Source organism: Mustela putorius, unplaced genomic scaffold (genome assembly GCF_011764305.1).
Source record: "Mustela putorius furo isolate JIRA1106 unplaced genomic scaffold, ASM1176430v1.1 tig00003972_pilon_pilon_pilon, whole genome shotgun sequence".
Classification (NCBI taxonomy): Eukaryota; Metazoa; Chordata; class Mammalia; order Carnivora; family Mustelidae; genus Mustela; species Mustela putorius.
Window position 1 is genome coordinate 13,076,850 of NW_025422115.1, and position 19,821 is coordinate 13,096,670.

General features: G+C 39.6%; 1 protein-coding gene across 1 annotated transcript; it reads left to right on the top strand.

The window, feature by feature from the left end:
- The first annotated feature begins 10,440 nt into the window (after positions 1 to 10,440).
- On the top strand, positions 10,441 to 19,093 carry LOC123389284. The gene is made up of 3 exons (XM_045070421.1): positions 10,441 to 10,462; positions 12,446 to 13,056; positions 18,959 to 19,093. Exons 1-3 carry the CDS (start codon positions 10,441 to 10,443, stop codon positions 18,980 to 18,982), a joined length of 657 nt encoding a protein of 218 aa, XP_044926356.1. The 3' UTR covers positions 18,983 to 19,093.
- Positions 19,094 to 19,821: the final 728 nt, after the last annotated feature.

A 19,821-nucleotide genomic window follows, 5' to 3' on the forward strand; every position in this document is an offset into this window, starting at 1 on the left:
ATTTATCACTTAATTAACATCAAAAGAAAGCTGGGATAGTAATCCTTATATAAGACAAATTAAACTGTAAACCAAAGATTGTAGTAAGAGATGAGGAAGGATACTATATCATAATTAAAGGGTCTATCCAAGAAAAAGATCTAACAATTTTAAATATTTATGCCCCCTAATATGGCAGTAGCCAATTATTTAAACCAATTAATAACAAAATTAAAGAAACACACTGACAATAATATAATAATAGTAGGGGACCATAACACCCTGCTCACAGCAAGGGACAGATCATTTAAGCAGAATATCAGCAAGGAAACAATGACTTTGAATGACACACTGGACCAGATGGACTTCACGGAAATATTAAGAACATTCTATACTAAATCAACAGAATACACACGCTTCTCAAATGCATGTGGAACATTCTCCAGAATAAATCACATACTGGGTCACAAATCAGGTCTCAACTGGTACCAAAAGATTAGGATTATTTCCTGCATATTTTCAGACCACAATGCTTTGAAACTGGAACTCAATCACGAGAGGAAAACTGGAAGGAACTCAAACACATGGAGGTTAAACAACATCCTACTTAAGAATGAATGGATCAACGAGGTAAATAGAATTTAAGAAGAATTTAAAAGTTAATGGAAACAAGAGAAAATGAAAAAACAACTGTTCTGAACCTTTGGGTTACAGCAAAAGCAGTCATAAGAGGGAAGTGTATATACCAACGCAAGCCTTTCTCAAGAAACAAGAAAGGTCTCAAATACAAAACCTAACCTTATACCTAAAGGAGCTGGAGAAAGAAAAATAATGTCTAAACCCAGCAGGAGAAGAGAAATAATAAAAAAAATTAGAGGAGAAAACAATGAAAGTGAAAACAAAAGCATAGTAGAAGAGATAAATGAACCAGGAGATGGTTCTTTGAAGGAATTAATAAGATTGATAAACCCTGCCCAGACTTAAAAAAAAAAAAAAAAAAAAAAAAAGAATGGACCCAAATAAGTAAAATGAATGAAAGAGGACAGATCAGAACCAACACTGAGGAAAACATATTATGAGCAAGTACATGCCAAAAAATTAGGCAGTCTGGAAGAAATGGAGGCATTCCTAGAAACATATAAACTACCAAACTGGAACAAAAAGAAAAGGAAAACCTGAACAGACCCGTAACCAACAAAGTAATTGAAGCAGTAATCAAAACTTTTCCATAAAACAACAGCCAAGGCCAGATGGCTTCTCAGGGGACTTCTACCAAACATTTAAAGATAATTAATATCTATTCTTCTGAAGCTGTTTCAAAAAATAGAAATGGAAGGAAAACTTCCAGACTGCTTCTATGAGGCCAGAGTAACCTTGATCCCCAAACCAGACAAAGAGCCCACCAAAAAGAAGAATTAGGGACCAATATTCCTGGTAAACATAGATTTGAAAATTCTTTTTTTTTTTTTTAAGATTTTATTTATTTGATACAGAGAGAGAGAGAGAGAGAGAATGGAGCAGAGGAGCAGTAAGCAGAGGGAGAGAGAGAAGAAGTCTCCCTGCTGAGCAGGGAACCAGATGTTGGACTCAGTCCTAGGATCGTGGGATCATGACCTGAGCCAAAGGCAGATGTTTAATGAATGAACCACCCAGGTGCCCAGAATTCTCACCAAGATACTAACTAATAAGATCCAATAGTATATTAAGAGGATTATTTACCACGATGAAGTGGGATTTATTTCTGAGTTTAAAGGGAGATTCAACATCCACAAATCAATCAGTGTGATACACTACATTAATAAAAGAAAGGACAAGAACTACATGATCCTCTTGGTAGATGCAGAAAAAGCATTTAGGAAAGTAAAATATATTTCTTGATTAAACCTCTCCATAGTGTAGTGTAAGGATAGAGGAAACATACCTCAATATCATAAAAGCCATATAGGAAAAGTCCACATCAAATATCATTCTCAGTGGTGAAAAACAGAGCTTTTCCCCTGAGGTCAAGAACAGGACAGGGATATCCACTATCACCACTGTTGTTCAACATAGTACTAGAAGTCCTAGTCCAACAATCAGACAACAAAAGGAAATAAAAGGCATCCGAATCACCAAAGAAAAAGACAAACTCTCACTCTTTGCAGTTAACATGTTACTCTATGTGCAAAACCCCAAAGACTCTACCAGAAAATTACTAGAACACATACAGGAATTCAGCAAAGTGGCAGATTATAAAATCAGTGCACAGATTATCAAATCAGTGCACATAACAATGTGACTGGAGGAAAAGAAATTAAGGAATCAGTCCCATTAACAATTACACCAAAAACCACAAGATACCCAGGAATAAATCTAACCAAAGGGGCAAAAGATCTGTGCTCTGAAAACTATAAAACACTCATGAAAGAAATTGAGGAAGACACAGATAAATGGAAAAACATTTCATGGTCAGGGATTGGAAGAAGCAGTGTTGCTAAAATTCCTATGCTACCTAGCAATCTATACATTCAATGCAATCACTATCAAAATACCAGCAACATTTTTCATGGAGCTGGAACAAATGATCTTAAAATTGTACGGAACCAGGAAAGACCCTGGATAGCAAAGGTAATGTTGAAAAAGAAAACCAAAGCTGGTGGAATCAGAATTCTGAACTACAAACTACATCACAAAGCGGTAATCATCAACACAGTATGGTACTGACACAAAAACAGACACACATATATCAGTGGAACAGAATAGAGAACCTAGAAATGGACCCTCAACTCTATGGTTGATTAATCTTTGACAAATTAAGACAGAATACCCAATGGAAAAAGATAGTTTCTTCAACAAACGGTGTTGGGAAAATTGGACAGCCACATGCTTAAGAATGAAACTGGACCATTTTCTTACACTATACACAAAAATGATCTCAAAATCAATGGAAGACCTAAATGTGAGGCAGGAAGCCATCAAAATCCTGGAGGAGATCACAAGCAGCAACCTCTGTGACCTTGCTTACAACAACTTCATGCTAGATATGTCTCCAAAGGCAAGGGAAACAGGCAAAAATGAACTATTAGGACTTCACTAAGATAAAAAGCCTTTGCATAGCAAAGGAAACAATTGACAAAACCAAAGACCACTGACAGAATGTGAGAAGATATTTGCAAATATCAGATAATGGGCTAGTATCCAAAATGCATAAAGAACTTCTCAAACTCAACTGTCAAAGAACAAATAATCCGTTCAAGAAACGGGCAGAAGACATGAACTGATATCTCTACAAAGAAGACATCCAAATGGCTATCAAAGAAGACATCCAAATGAAAAAAGAAGTGCTCCACATCACTTGGCATCAGGGAAATGAAAATGAAAACCACAAAGAGATAACTACCTTACACTGGTCAGAATGGCTAAAATTAACATCAGGAAACAACAGATATTGGAGAGGATGTGGAAAAAGGAGAACCTTCTTACACTGTTGTTGGAAATGCAAGCTGGTACAGCCACTCTGGCAAACAGTATGGAGGTTCATCAAAAAGTTGAAAATAGAGATACCTTGCAATTTCACTACTAGGGATTTACCCCAAAGGTACAAATGTAGTTATCTAAGCACTGCAGCGTTTATAGCAGCAATGTCCACAATAGTCAAACGATGGAAAGAACCCAGATGTCCATTGACAGACAAATGGATAAAGAAGATGTGGCATATGTATATATACAATGGAACACTACTCAGCCACCAAAAACTGAAATCTTGCCATTTGAAATGACATGGGTATTACGTTAAGTGAAATAAGTCAATCAGAGAAAGGAAATTATCATATGATCTCACTTATATGTGGAATTTAAGAAACAAAACAGAAAATCATAGGGGAATGGAGGGAAAAATAAAACAAGATGAAATCAGAGAAGGAGACAGACCAAAGAAGACTCTTTTTTTTTTTTTTAAAGATTTTATTTATTTATTTGACAGAGAGAAATCACAAGTAGGCAGAGAGAGAGAGAGGAGGAAGCAGGCTCTCTGCTGAGCAGAGAGCCCGATGCGGGACTCGATCCCAGGACCCTGAGATCATGACCTGAGCCGAAGGCAGCGGCTTAACCCACTGAGCCACCCAGGCGCCCCCAAAGAAGACTCTTAATCATAGGAAACAAACAGCGTTGCTGGAGTGAAAGGTGTGGGGGGATAGGGTAACTGGGTGATGGACATTAAGCAGGGCATATGATGTAGTAAGCACTGGGTATTATATGACTGATTAATCACTAAAATCTGCATCTGAAACTAAGAATACACTGTATGTTAATTAATTAAATTTAATTTAAAAATAAATAAATAAATGAATAAATATGCTTTATTATTGTCTAGGACAACCCAATATATCATAAAGTTGTCAATTATCCTTAAGTTAATTTATCTGGTAAAGATGAAGAAAGTTTTTTTTTTTTTTTTCTGCAGCTGTACCAGTGGAGAGTAAAATTAATTTGGAAAAATACATAAAAGTATATGAAAATACTGTACAAGAAGACTAAGAGCTATTGCTAACCCAAATAGATGTTAAAACAGTACAAAGTCTCTGTAATTAAAATGGTGGTATTAGCACATTATTAGTGAAACAGCCATTGGAATTGAATAAATATTCAAAGTCAGATCTAGGTACACATAGAAATTTAGTATATAATAATGGTGATATTTTAAATCAGTGGGGGCAATCTTGAACTTTTGAATAAGTAATGTGGGGAGATCTGGATAGCCATTTGGAAAATATTAAAATTACATTTATACCTCACACATTATACAAGCATATACTCCAAATAGACCAAAGATATAAACACAAGAAATGGAAGCTTATAGGTATCAGAATAAATAATGGGTGAATTCTTTTATAACTTAAATGTAGGGAAAAGTTTTCCAACTATATCCAAATCAAGATGCAAAAAAATAGTGACAAATTTGACCACAAAAATATTTTTAAAATTTGCATGATGAGAAAAATTTAACCAAGTCAAATAAAAAATGACAAGTAGGAAGGAATTATTTATAACACGTACTATAAAAAAATAACCATAATATATAAAAATTTAAATTCTTGAAATGTAAGGACAAGATATGAAGGAATCTTACAGAAAAAGGTTCAAAAAGCATAGGAAAGCAATTTGCTAAAATGTAAAATGTTTACATTTTATATTTAAAAATAAACAAATATATATATAAATATATGAAAAATGAAGGAAATGGACACACCCCCAACAGAATGGAAATAAACATGCACAAGAATATAAAATCTAGCATTATATTTAATTGCAAAAGATTGAAAATTACTAAAATTCCCCAACAAAGTAGAATGATATAAAAATGGTAGTATTTACTCACAGAGTAACTTCATAGAATGGATAAGAATGGCCGTAACTGGTATAGAGTGGTTTCCAAGATACATTTTTGAAGAACTTAAAGAAGAGAATATGCAAAAAAATTTTACCTAGCATGCAATATAAAAAAAAAGAAAAGGAATAAGAAAATTGTTATTCACCTATTTATTTTTTGTAAAAAAAAAAAAAAGGAAAGAAAGAAAAAACATAAAGCAGAAATTCATGGAATAAGTTATATACAAGAAGGGTATGTATGGTGAGAGGCAAATGGAAAGGATAGGGTGGGATGACATTCTTTTGTGTATTCCTTACTCCTCTTTGTATAGTTTTGGCTTTTAGAATCATATTAATACTTTACATATTAGAAAATAAATTTAAATTTACGATGAAGGGGAAAAATCCCTAAAGTTGAGTACAAATGGATACAAATGAAGTCTGCTCCAGTTCAAATTAATAGCATACTCTCATTGGGAAAAACAAACAAACAAACAAAAACAAACAAACAAACGAAACTTAAACCAAATAACTTTTGAACACAGTATTTTGATTACATTCTTGAATTCTTTTTTTTTTTTAATATTTTACTTATTTATTTGAGAGAGAGACAGTGAGAGAGAGCATGAGCGAGGAGAAGGTCAGAGAGAGAAGCGGACTCTCCATGGAGCTGGGAGCCTGATGCGGGACTCGATCCCAGGAATCCAGGATCATGACCTGAGCCGAAGGCAGTCGTCCAACCAACTGAGCCACCCAGGCGTCCCATACATTCTTGAATTCTTAACTTAAAGAAGACAGGGGCACTTGGGTGGCTAAGTAGGTTGAGCATCTGCCTTCAGTCCAGGTCATGAGCTCTGGGATCGAGACCCGCGTTGGGCTTCCAGCACAGTGGAGAGGCTGCTTCTCCCTCTGCCTGATGCTCCCCTTGCTAGTGCGCTCTCTCTCTCTCTCTCTCTCTCTCTCACTCTATTTCAAATCAATAAATAAAATCTTATAAAAGGGTGGGACAAAAGATCTGAAAAGAAATCCTAAACTCAATCTTGAAATCTGCTTTTTATTGTAGTTATGATTACAATAATTCTGAAACTACCTTGCCTATATTGTAGGGTTGAGTAAATTAATAAATATGTTAATTTTGTTGAAAATTGGGAGTCTCGATGTGAAAGAAGAAAGTTACAAGTAGAAGGGCAAAGGTAAGGAAGAATGCTATGGGAATACCATTAGTACTCATTAATAATAAAATATAATAAAACATAATATATGATATATTACATATGTAATATATAAAATATATCATATCATGTTATATATCATATATAATTAATTTTTTTTTTTTTTTTTGGTTTTGAACCTTTAATGAGAAAAAGAAATATATCGAGCTCAAGAACACTGTGTTTTGTGTGTCACTGGGTCAAAGTTGGGGGATACAAGACAGACCTAACAAACATATTATACATAAACAAAACCATTTGGTTACAGACTGAAAAACTAATGCCTGGCGCGGTTAAGTCTCGGTTTCCTCATCACTCAGCAGCATGTTCTATAATATTATAGAAGATAGTATGATATGTAATATTCTATAGTATTATAGTATAGTGTACATATAGTGTAATATAGTGTAGTTGAATATATATATATATATATAATTCATTTTAGCTCACCCCTCTAGAAAGCCTCAAACTAATGACACTTCAGAAGAATTAGATCTTGTTTTCTAAATATCATACCTGATTAAAAGGAACCAGGAAGAAATTGTGGCTTTGAGAGCTGGAAAAGGAAATTATGAGTGGGCCTTGAGACTCTCCTTGCACCACAAAGTAAGAATGTGCTCAAAAGTATACTGGGAATATACTAAAAGGATGTCAGCTTGGAGAGACCCCTACTGTCTAAAGCTTGGAAAATATGAGAAAGCAAATAATTACAGATATGGATTAAAAAGCCCCGAATAAAACAAAAAACCATGAACCCATGATGAAAATGATAAGAGAGAAAGTGTTTCCTTATAGTATACTAATAGAACTCATAAATGTAGAAGGAACAACAAAATTACCTTTTACAACTAGCAAGTGGGACGCCTGGGTAGCTCAGTCAGTTGAACTCTAGACTCTTGTTTAGGCTCAGGTCATGATCTCATGGGTTCTAGGATCCAGCCCTGCCTCTCTCTGTCCCTCACCCCACTTGCACTTCTCTCTTGCTCTCTCTCTCTCAAATAAATTAATAAATCCTTACAACTAGCAGGGAAGAACCACCAATGTAAGCTATAACTAAAATAGTTAATGTTTTCAAAGAATTTGTCCTAAAGAATAGTTAACAATAATTCAAGAAGAAGGAAAAAAGTTACTTCAGTGGAGAAATAGATACCAATTTAACCAAGTGATCAGCAATATCCATAATAGGATAAACCAACATATGTGCCCCCTATGTGAGAAAATCAACATTATTACAGTGGATTTGTGCCAAGAATTCATAACTCAATCTGAGCAAGAGGAAACAGCAGGTAGACGTTAACTGAGATGCATTCTACAAAATCACTTTCACTATTGAAACCATCAATGTTATGAAAGATCAAGAAAGGCCAAGAAATATTCTAGATTAAAAACAGACTAAAGGAACACAATAAATTGTAAATTGTGTGACCCTGAGTGGGATCTTGGAGTACATGAGAGGAAATGCTTTGAAATATGTAATTGGAACAATTACTAAAATTTGACTATGGACCGTAGATTATATTATATGAAATTTGTGTATTATTTTTATCAGTTACTTTTTAAGCTTGTGAAAATTTACAATTTTGGGGGAAGCTTACTTCCCCCAAGTGCATGGAAGTGCAACCAGCCTAGAACAGCTAAAGAAATAAATTCAGAGTACTAAAAAAAAAAACTATTAAGAATAATTTTGAAGCTTTAGTAATTTTCAAAAGTGTGATATTGGTCCAAATATGGACAAAGAGATCAACAGAATAAAACTCAGCAAAAAAGATGCATTCATATATGGTCAACTGATTTATGCAAATTTAGTGGTTAAAAAGATGGTATTTTAAATAAATCATGCTAGGTCAGTTAGTTGTCAGCATAAAAAGAAATAAACAGTGACTCATAAATAAAGTCATATACTAAAACTAGTTAGAAACAAAATCTAGACCTAAAATAGGAGTTTTCTTCTAAAGCTTTCTGAAGAAAACCTGGTATTCTATATTTCCAATGGTTGAGTATGCTATCATTTATTACATAGGACACAAAGCAATAATGTTCATGAAACACTATTCAGAGAATGTAAAGACAAACTATCAACTGAGAGAAGATATTCATGACAACACATGACAACAACACAGATGGCAACACATGTTAAAGGGCTCATATCAAAAATACATAATGAGCTTTTATAAATAAAAAGAAGAGGACCAGGCTAATTTTAAAATGGACCAAAGACTTGAATGACACTTCATAAAAGATATTCTAATGGCTAGTAAGAATTTGAAAGGCGCTCAGTGAAATTAGAATTAGAATAAAATACAGAATGGCTATAATTTTTTTAAAAAGCTATAAAACCATATATCACTAAAGCTATGTATGGAACTCACTGGTAGCTAATGGGTGGCGAATTGATACAACTACTCTGAAAATCTCTTTAGTAATCATTATTATAATTAAACATATACCCTCCCTGTGATCTAAGAATTCCATTTTTAGTCAGAAAACTAAGAGAAATGAGCACATATTTCTACACAAAAAATGTACCAATATGTTTATATCGGATAAATAATGTGTAGTATATTGAATACCACAATGAAATACCATGTGCAGCAAAAAAGCGTAAGGAATGAATACATCTTGCCGACACTGTATTGGGTGAGGTAAATCACATGTTAAATAGAACATACTACATGATTCTGTGTGAGCTTCAAGAGCAGGCAAAAAACAGTCTGTTGTGTTGGGGCGCCTGGGTGGCTCAGTGGGTTAAGCCGCTGCCTTCGGCTCAGGTCATGATCTCAGGGTCCTGGGATCGCGTCCCGCGTCGGGCTCTCTGCTCAGCAGGGAGTCTGCTTCCTCCTCTCTCTCTCTCTGCCTGCCTCTCTGCCTACTTGTGACTCTGTCAAATAAATAAATAAAATCTTTAAAAAAAAAAAAAAAAAAAAAAAAAAAAAAACAGTCTGTTGTGACAGAAGCCAGAAGAGTGTTTACGTGGGGTCAGGACTGCCTGGGAAAACGACCCAGTAACTAGGAGGGAGCACCTGGAATATGTTCTAAATCTTTATCTGGATGATATATACGTGCTATTCTTATACATATGGCATATGGATGTATAAAAATTCATTGAGCCATACTTTTAAGATGAGTGCATTTTGTTGTGCACGGTGACTCGCTCTGCTCCTTCACGCCTGCAGGAGGTGAAGCGAGGCCAGGAAAGAAAGCCTGAGGTCTTTTTCAGAGACGCCGCAAGAGGATCCCTAACCAAGCAGCCAGTCTGGCTGCCTCCGTAGGTTCCTTCCCGTCTCCTGCAGAGATGCAGGTTAACCCACACGCTGTGCAGGCCAGCACGGGTCTTTCCCCGAAATCCTGAAGTCTAGACCGGATGCAAAAATCGAAACAAACAGCATGCATTGCTGGAAGATGTTCGATAGTCACAGAAGTACGCGTGTTTGGGTTGAGTGGGTCGATCCCCAACCCTTACCTCTTGTGTTAACGTTTAATTTTCCTTTGTCTTCCTGTGAACTTGGGGAACTGAATGAATGCAAGTCCCGCGTACCCACCCAAGGGGAACTGTCAGTGTCTCTGGTGCTGAAGATGGAGAGAGCTGAGGTAAACCTAGAGTAAACACCGCGCATGCTCTGTAAAGATTACCAATCCCCCCCCTCCCCCATTCCTTTTCCTTCCCTTCCCCTCCCCGCCCCTCCGGTCAAACTGGGCAACAAGGAAAATAAAAATCAAAGCCTGGAAGTTTGTCCTCTGCAGATTCTATATTTTGGATCTTGCATTTTGCTTTTACACTTATGCCCAGAAAGCTTGTTTTGGATTTTCCTTCCTCTCAACTCAGTTTGCTTATAAAAAAAGAGAGGAAAAGAGAGGAGAGGAGAGGAGAGGAGAGAAGAGGGAACATTTTGCTTCAGACCCCAACATGAGAAAGGGAGCTTTTGAAGGTAAAAAGTTCATGTCTACCAAGCTGACCCATTAAGTCCAGTAAGTGGAGCAAAGCATTCCAAATACCAGAAGAGTTTCGAAAATACTTAAGTGTTGCTCTATTTTTATTACAAATAACCAGTAAACATTTTACTCATGCTCAAATAATAAAGAATGCAGGTACAAGTCTAAAACTTTGCTCAAAGGAGGAAACAACAATTGTTCACTGAGTTCCTACTCATCTGAGAGGCAGTATGACATAGTGATTAAGACTGAGACATTGGAACTGTCTGGGTTTTTAACTTCCAGTTCTCAACTTGTGAGATAGGGAAGTGACCTAACTTCTCTATATTTTTCCCTCCATCTTTGAAATAGGAAGATCACTAGGAATTAAAAATTAGTTAATCAAAGAAAAGCCTTCACTTCAGCCCTGTGCTCCCTTATGTTATCAATATCTGAAGGTTGTTTTTACCTACATTCCTATTGCTGTGTTAAAAATTGAGGGTCAGGGGGCGCCTGGGTGGCTCAGTGGGTTAAGCCTCTGCCTTCAGCTCGGGTCATGATCTCAGGGTTCTGGGATCGAGTCCCACATTGGGCTCTCTGCTCGCCAGGGAGCCTGCTTCCTCTTCTCTCTCTCTCTTTAGTAATCTCTCTGACTATTTGTGATCTCTGATCTCTCTCTCTATTTGCCTCTCTGACTATTTGTGATCTCTCTCTGTCAAATAAATAAAATCTTTAAAAAAATAAAATAAAAAAAATTGAGGGTCAGAATTTTCTTTACTTGCAGTTTTCTCACACATTTAAAAACTATGTGAACATTTGACATATTTCTATTAGCAAGTAACAAATGATAAGTCATTACCTAATTGATTTTTAAAGTGTTCAGTTGTGCGATAGAGAAAATTAGAGATTAGGGCAGAGTATGATAAAAACTCATCTTCCCATGAAGCTGGAAGAATTTCTGGAAGTGGCAGAATGCTGGAATGTTGGGGGTCTTCTTAGAAAAGAAGACTTGAATGGGGTCTGTGCATTTAAGTAAGAAAGATGTGGAACGCAGAGGAGGGTACCAGAAGGAACCCTGAGAAGCAATGAGCTAGAGTGAGCTCAAGGCCACACAGAGATAGGAAGATAGTAATGACAAGGAAGCAACCAATACTGTCATCCTTGACTTCACTCCACCCCACTTCATGACCATGGTCATGTTGATGAACTAGAAATAAGAGAGAAAACACCAGACAACTTCCAACTTACTATTCTATATATTTTATGAACAAAAATATTTGACAATATTAAGAAACAGTTATCATACTCTTTCATAATTATACGAATAACATTTCAAATATAAAATACTTTATAAGAACTATTTTTTGCAGTATAAAAGCAAACTTCTTAGCGGATTTATTCTAAACTATGCTAATATTGTAATACTCGGTGACAGACTAGCTTTAGGGGTGACTATTATAAATGAAAACACAAATGCAATTTTCAGTCCTTGGGGAATGAAAATACATTGAACGAAGTGTTCTTCCTGGTTCGACCAAACAATGTCTTCTAATTTTTGACTGAGGGTCTTTCTCTCTCCTACCTTTAACTTTTTCACCTATTTATTGGTATGTGTTACAATGGTACATATTAGGAGTGCTTTTACCTAAATATCCCTAGCGAGCCGCTTTTTCACCCAGAATCTTAGTAGTGCATAGGAGTTCAGTAGACCTAGCCGGGCATGTGCATGGAAGGGGCGCTTTCAGCAAACCATCTCACTCCTTTGCCATGGCTACCTAGCTGAAGATGCGCGGGGAAGGTCGGGCAACAGGAGGTCAGGGAGCACGGGAGAACCATCATGTCTGCTGAGAGGACAGAAGGGACGCACTTTGCCCAACTCGGGAGCTAGCTCTCAAGGAGGAGGTGCCAGTCCCTGGGATCCTTCTAAATGCTCCCTCCGGGATCCCCAAGCCTCTCCTCCCCGCTGAGCCCCGCCCCCTTCCCGGCCTCAAACTCTTGAGTCCATTCAAACCTTGCTTTCTTCGCTGCGCGCGTTGTCAGGCGTGTAATTGGGGAAACTCCTCCCCGCCGGGACCGCCTCGCCGGCGCTGCCAGAGGAACGGCCGCCTCGCTGCCCCCACCTCCGAGCGCGCGGCGGCCTCACACCGCGCGCAGAGCCCACCGCCGGGGTACTGGCGCTCAGCTCGCCGCGGAGGGGGCAGTGCCTCGGCCGGCCGCGGGGCTGCAGGGCCAGGGACGGCCCGCGCCCACCAGCTCCAGCCACCAGGCTCCACGGACCCGGCGCCCGAGCGCGAGCGGGGGGCGGCGCGCCGCGGTGGCCGGGTGTCCCGCGTGCGCCCCGCGGAGTCGCGCGCAGACCCGCCGGCCGTCGGGGGCGCGGCGGGCAGCCGGAGCCCACACCTGTCCGACCGCGGCTGCCGGGAATCTGTGTGGCGCCGCAGTCCGCCGCACGGGAGGCAGGGAGAGAGAGGAGAGCGGGAGGAGGCGAGGCCCGTGCTTCGGCGGACGCCGCGCCCGGCTGGAGGCCCTGGACGCCGCTCCCCAAGCTCCACCGCACCATGGCCCCGAAGCTGCTGCTCTTCCTCTGCCTGTTCTCGGGCTTGCACGCGCGGTAAGTGGCGCCGGGGCCCCGCAGCCCCGGGCTCTGAGCCCGGCTGGAGGGCGGCGGGGGGCGCTGTCTGCCAGCAAGGAATCCCCGCGCGCCCCGCCGTCGGCTGGGTTGCGGCATAGCCCGCTTGGGCCAGACCAGAAGAAGAGGGGAAGTCGGCCAGCACCTCACCTGTCCCATTGCCCCCTGTACATGGCCGTCTGCCTTTTCAGCCTGGGTGGCTGCAACCTTCCCTGCAACTGCGAATGTGGGGACTCTGAGATTAATGGGCTTCTCCTAAAGCTTTTAGGATCTGGTTGTTTTAAGGGGTTTTGAAAACCACTATCATAAAGAACCGAAGGTGTCTACCTCTTATTTATCCCCTTTCTACAAGTGTTCCAGGGGCGCGCGCGCGCGCGCACACACACACACACACACACACACACACACTGGCTGATATTCTATATAATTTACATCATTGTGAAATTTCCCAGGAGCCAGAAGTCAAGATTTCCTAGCTGCCTAGTTTGGATCACACTGACAAAGAGCATCCAGGCTGGGGGCAGGTGGGAGACGATTGGAACAAGGGAAAGAACCCTACTTCTCAGAAAGGATCCCCCCCGCCCCCCTCCAGGGCCTGCAAACACACACTGTACACATGCACCCCTTCTAGATGAGCCACTTTTTCACACAGGAACATACACACTTACCCCATAAGGCAAACACGTTGAAATTGATAGGCTTCTGCCTGGTAACTGTAAGATATCATTTTACCCCAATTACCCTTAATCTGCCTCCTAAAACAGCAACGCACTGATGGGAGCTTAGAGATGCTCCTGGAAGGAATGAAGATGGCTCATTAGGATGGAAGGGCAGTGGAACCAGAAGAGTTAAACCCTATTGCTGTAAATAAAACTGGATATTCTGGGTTTGGTTTCTTTAATTCTGTCTCCCAGACTAGTTCTTTGGCCCATAGACTTTGGAAATCAGAACAGCTCCATTACCACCAACACACCCATCCCAAGAATCTCGGGATGCCCCTTTCCTCAAAACATTCTTTGTTCATTTCCTGAGTCTGGAAGCCAGGGAGCTAGAGAGCCTTTCTATGGGCAGTTAGCCCTGCAGGTGTCAGCAAGCAATGTCAGGTCTTGGGTTTTCATTCATATTTTTGAAGAAGGAAGGCACATTAACAAATCTTAGAAGACATAAAGGGACCCCCCATTTTCACTCCCCACTTTTGACAGGGGTGTTTGACCCTGAGAAAGAAACCCCCAGTCCTCTCCTCCAAGCCACTTATCCGTATTAAGATGTGAGAGTGTGAAAGGCAGACAGTGTGCCAGAGACCGTGTCCGCTGGTGAAACGCAGGCAGCTCTCTCAACCAGGCATAGTACTCCTTGGGTCTTTCAACTCAAGTTTCTTCCTGTCTAAGAAGAGAGCTAGGGAAGCTTATGGAAGGGCACTTTCTGAAGTCAACTCTGCCTGGATGTATCTCTGTTTTGAGGCAGAAAGACCAGCAGATGTCACCAGGCCTAATGTAGACTTCTGAAATATATAATCTTGATCTGAAGTTGCATCTGCATGACCTTTCTGTTGCTGCCAGCTGCATGAAGTAACCTGCATTTCAGAGTTAGATAATTACGTATAGTTTAGACTTATAGCTACTTAACATGCTACAAGGAAAGCTGCTTATTGTCCTCATTAGTATGTGTGCTTAGTAGGAAGATATCTTAGTATCTAACATGAAGTAGTCAGGTTTCTAAGGATTCCCAAATACATGAACAATTTCTTAAGATTCTTTATCCTTCCTTTTCACCAAAGCAGATGTAATGATATTAGTATGTTCTGTATCTCGGTTCATTCCCTGGCCTTTATAATAGAGGTTACATATCTGTTGCAAAAAAAAAAAAAAAAATTCCAAATGTTAAACTAATTGCTTTGCTGTATGCCTCTCCTTTGTGAGTGTCTTTGTTCTTTGAATGGGTTTTACAGACACGTAAAGTAATCTGATGTCCAGTGTCATCTTTCAAAACTATTATTAATGCTGAGAGGGTTCTCGTTTGTCCTCTGGAATGCCTTTCTGGTGTTCAGAGTCCCTGGAAAAGGCTCTGACAGTTGTGCTCTGTGGTGATGGTTTGGTAACTCGATGGAGAGAAAAGCACCCTATTCCTGACACCCGTGGATAAGCTCATTATGCGTTACAATGCACTATATCATGCCTGGACCCTGGTGATTCCTTGCAGACACTTAACTGCTTTCTGAGGTTTAGGAGTTCCTTTTAATGTTTAAAAATACTTCAGATTTTGTCTCTGTACTTCTAGTTGAAGAGAAGGTGTAAGACCTGAAAATAACATCTGAAGATTGAACAGTTCTTTGACGATGACAATACATTGCTGATTTGTTTTTAAGAAAAGCTAATTGCAGTGATGGTATTTAAGATCCAACATTCCTGATAACAGAACACTCATAAAGATCATATATAGCCCACCTAGAATTTAGAAAAGCTGATCATTCTAGTTTTATTCATATTCTAGTGGGTCCTCTTGATGAAGTTCTTGAACCTAGGTGGGGTTCCGTGGGGTGAGGTTCGGAGCCGACGGCTAAAGAAAGAATTCTTAAGACGTCTCTGGTGCCAAAAGGTGGTTTATTAGAGCACGGGGACAGGACCCTTGGGCAGGCAGAGATGCGGCTGCCCCGGGTTGTGAGGGTAGGCATGTTATATGCCCTGCTGTTGGGGGAAGGTGAGGGGAAGGGAGGTGTCAGTGGAGTTTTCATATGCTAAAGAGGGCCTACAAGGTGCCAGGATGTCCCAGGCCTGCCGGAGGCCTTGCCCTTGCTGCTGGATCAATGTTGTCTTTAGACCAGCCATTAACATTAAGATAGTTGGGAGACTTTTTGGTGGGGTGTCACAATCCTGCTATCAATCGTCTTTGTTAGTGAGATTTAGGACATTTGTAAGCCAAGGGAGACTCCTGTCTAGCTGGATTGTGAGCTCTGCAAGTTAACTATTTGCTTATTGTTCATGGCAGTCAGGGCTGCCTGAGGGATGCTGCACATATGGAGGGGAAAGGGTGAAGAGGGGGTGCAAGGCGCCAGCTCCTGCTTTGTCCTCAGCCAGCCTCCTGCTCCCTCATCACTCTGAGACAAGATTTGTTTTTCATGAAAGGGAGGATTTTCCTGTGGGGCTGGTGGTCTGACACTTAGCACTGTGAGATTTCTACTTCATTCCCTAAAGTCCTGCAGCAAACTGACAGACGAGGATTGGGAGAAACTCAGTGTCAGTCTCTAAGAGGACAAGAGGATCTCTGCCCACACTTTGCCATTGTGTACCCCAACCCAGCCACTGCGCTGCAGGTGCTGGTTTACCTGCTGAATGGGTGAGAGAGGACCCTGCTGCTTTTCCTTCCTCTTTCCCACTCTCTCCTGCCTTGGCCTCTAAGGAAGAAGCTTATGCAATTTCAGGAAAACCCTCTGGTCACCACTAGAGGGAGAATTAGGCTCATTATAATACCTGCGTTTGAAGTAGCTCCAAGTCTTTTCTCAAAAACGAAGGCTGTGTGTATACAGAGGACTGATGAAGAGATAATGTGCTCAATCTATGTACATATGACCACTGGGGCAGTAGAAAATAACAGGACATGGAGAGCACAGTCTGGCCTGTGCTGGTGAGCTGTTTTTGGGGATGGGGGAGGGGACACAGGGAGAGGGATAAGAGAGAAATGTAGGGGAGGGGAAGAGAAGAGAGAAGAGAGAGAAAGAGGCAGAGAGACAGAAGAGAGAGAGAGGAAAGCACTATGGTGGAGTTGGAACGTGTCTTGGAGAATGTTGTATATGATTCTGCCAAAGTGATCTGTCCCTCTGTCCGTAGTCCCTCCAAATGGTTTTGCCTCAGAATGAATTGCAGCGATTGCTTCCAGCTAACCATGTCCTGTAGAACCTGCTTCAACCTACTCCTTTTTTTTTTTTCCCCAAGATGATAAAATTAATATCCCTGACAATATTTCTGATAAAATATTCTACAGTGACATTTTATATTCTGTAGTGTTATTTCTAAAAGTTCAATTTTACAAATAATGAAATGCAGCATATCACTTCTTGACTGTGTCCCAAATTTTTTAAGTTCCTATTGATGGTGAATGTTCAGTGCAAATAAAAACTCATAGCATTTTCTAGTTTCTGCAGATAATTTATTTTAACCTTCTAGCCAATAAAATATTCAAGAAATGGAAGTATAGTCTAAGATAAGCCTAGGAAAACCTTAAATGAATTCAATCTACCAGACATATGCCATATACTCATTTTCAAAATCTCATATATATGTATATATTCAAAAAAGGAACATACTATATGACACTGCCCTAGTCTAGGTTAAGGCTAGTTAACACTCATAAATGGAGGGGAGGGAGGTGGGGGAATGGGTGAGCCTGGTGGTGGTAATTGAGGGCACATATTGCATGGAGCACTGGCTGTGGTGCATAAACAATAAATCTTGGAACATGAAAAATAATTAAAATAAAAAAGAGAAATAAAAACTACTGTAATGTATTACATACATGACATATGTATATACTTACATATTATGTAAAGTCATGTATACTATTATACTATATATATAATTACATGATTATGATATTATTTATATGATTGTGAGCATTTAAAGAAAGTAGAGGAAATGATTTTTTGAAAGTTTTTTCTCTTCCTTTCTTTCATGTTCATTATGGAGAACTTAAGCAAATCCAGAAATTAACTTAAAGAAACTTGTGTCCCAGAGCACAACTGCCCTGGGATGATTTAACATTTTGGCTCCTGTGTGGGAAGCTAAACAGAAATGAGCTCATACCAAGTCAGGACAAATAAACCTCAATACAATTTTCTATTCTAGATTTTGTTCTCTTTGGTGAAGAAAAAAGTCATTAAGGCATTTATATTGACAAAGTATAAGGAAACAAGCAAAGTTGTTGTTTTGCAAGTTTTTCTTGCCTTTGTAAATGAAAGTCCACCTGGAAATGCTGCTTTAAGACAGAAGGAGGCTTTCCTTTTTTCAAGCCCAAATGGTTGTGTTGTTGATTTGGCCTCACTCACTGAGAAAACTAGCTTGTCATTTTGAGTCCTCTCCATTCAAGTACTCCTGTCAGTGTGTATCACCCAGGAGAGGCGGCTGTCCTGCTACACGAGACAAGCTCAGATATGCTCAAGCATTCATTTCAGCCCATTTATTAAGAGGCCAAATGATTAAGACATATTAGAAAGTTTTTTTTAATTTTTAATATCTGTATTAATCTACTCTGTAGGAAATGAATCAGTTTTTGTTGTAAGAGGTAAAATTACCAGAGGGTATTCTCTAAACATCATCTTTGTTCCTTGCCACCACACAGGAGTGCTGGCCAAGCAGACCACCTCATCATATCCCCATGTATCTAGAATGAAGTTTCCAGTCTCCTTAAGAAGCACAAAAGTTAGACTCAGCTATTTTCAGTGAGTGCGATTCTGCAAAAGCAATTCTCACCTTCAACTAAAATGAGATCTTGGCAGTAGGGGATAGAAACAACATCATAAAGTCACCATTTGACAAACATCTGGAAGGTTGAACCTTCAGAGCTTCTCAGGGTGGGACCAAACATGGCTGATTGCTTGCTGTTTGATCTTCTGGCATTGATTTGCTTATCATTTTGCCTATAGCTTACCAAAGACGAGGAATCATTTTGTGACATTTAATGAAAACATTATGACATGTTAAGAGCAGTGGCATTCTTCCTATTGGATTCTTTCTAAATGGTGTTTTGTTTTCATTTTAGAGGTAATCCATTGATTGGGCTGTGAGTATTGGGGACTGTCTACTTATGTCAGTGGTGCTTGAGTGAGCCAAGCTTAAGACATTTCCTGGCGCCTGCTGCAACTTATACTTCACTCTTTGTGCCATAATTACAGGTCCAGAAAAGTGGAGGAGGATGAATATGAAGATTCATCATCAAATCAAAAGTGGGTCTTGGCTCCAAAATCCCAAGACACTGATGTGACTCTTATTCTCAACAAATTGCTAAGAGAATATGATAAAAAGCTGAGACCGGATATTGGAAGTGAGTGTTGATGTTTGTTATTCTAATAGAAAATATACTGTGATGATATATTTTTTTAAGTTTTTTGTTTTGAATAATTACAGATTCACAGGAAGTTGCAAAGATGGTGCAGAGTCACAGAATTTATGAGTGTAGTATGACAGCAAAGCCAGGAAATTGGCATGGGTGCAAGGTGTGTGCATGATTTCATGTCATTTTATTGTGTGTGGATTTGGTGGAAGGATCACGGCAATCAAACTACAGAACTGTTTCATCATCATAAAGATTGCCTTCAGCTGCCTCTTCATAGTCTCACCCACCTCCTTCCTCCAAAATTCCTAACCCTTGTCAGCCACTATTTGTTATTTCTGTGTTTTGGTCATTTTTAGAATGCCACATACATGCAGTCGTTCAGTATGTGACCTTTTGAGATAGAATTTTCTTCCCTCAGCAACGTGATTTGGAGATCCATTCAAGTTGTTGTGTGTGTTACAACACACACAGTAGTAGGTGTACTAGTTAGTTCTTTCTTATAGCTAAGCAATCTTCCATGCCAAGAAGAAACACCTATTGAGAAACATTTTTGTTGCTTCCAGTTTTTGTTTATTACAAATAAAATGACTACGTGCATTTGTATTCAGCTTCATGCATGGAAATATGATTTCATTCCCTAGGATGAATGCCCTGGAGTAGTATGATTACTAGGTTGTATGATGAATGTTTAGCTTTTTTTTT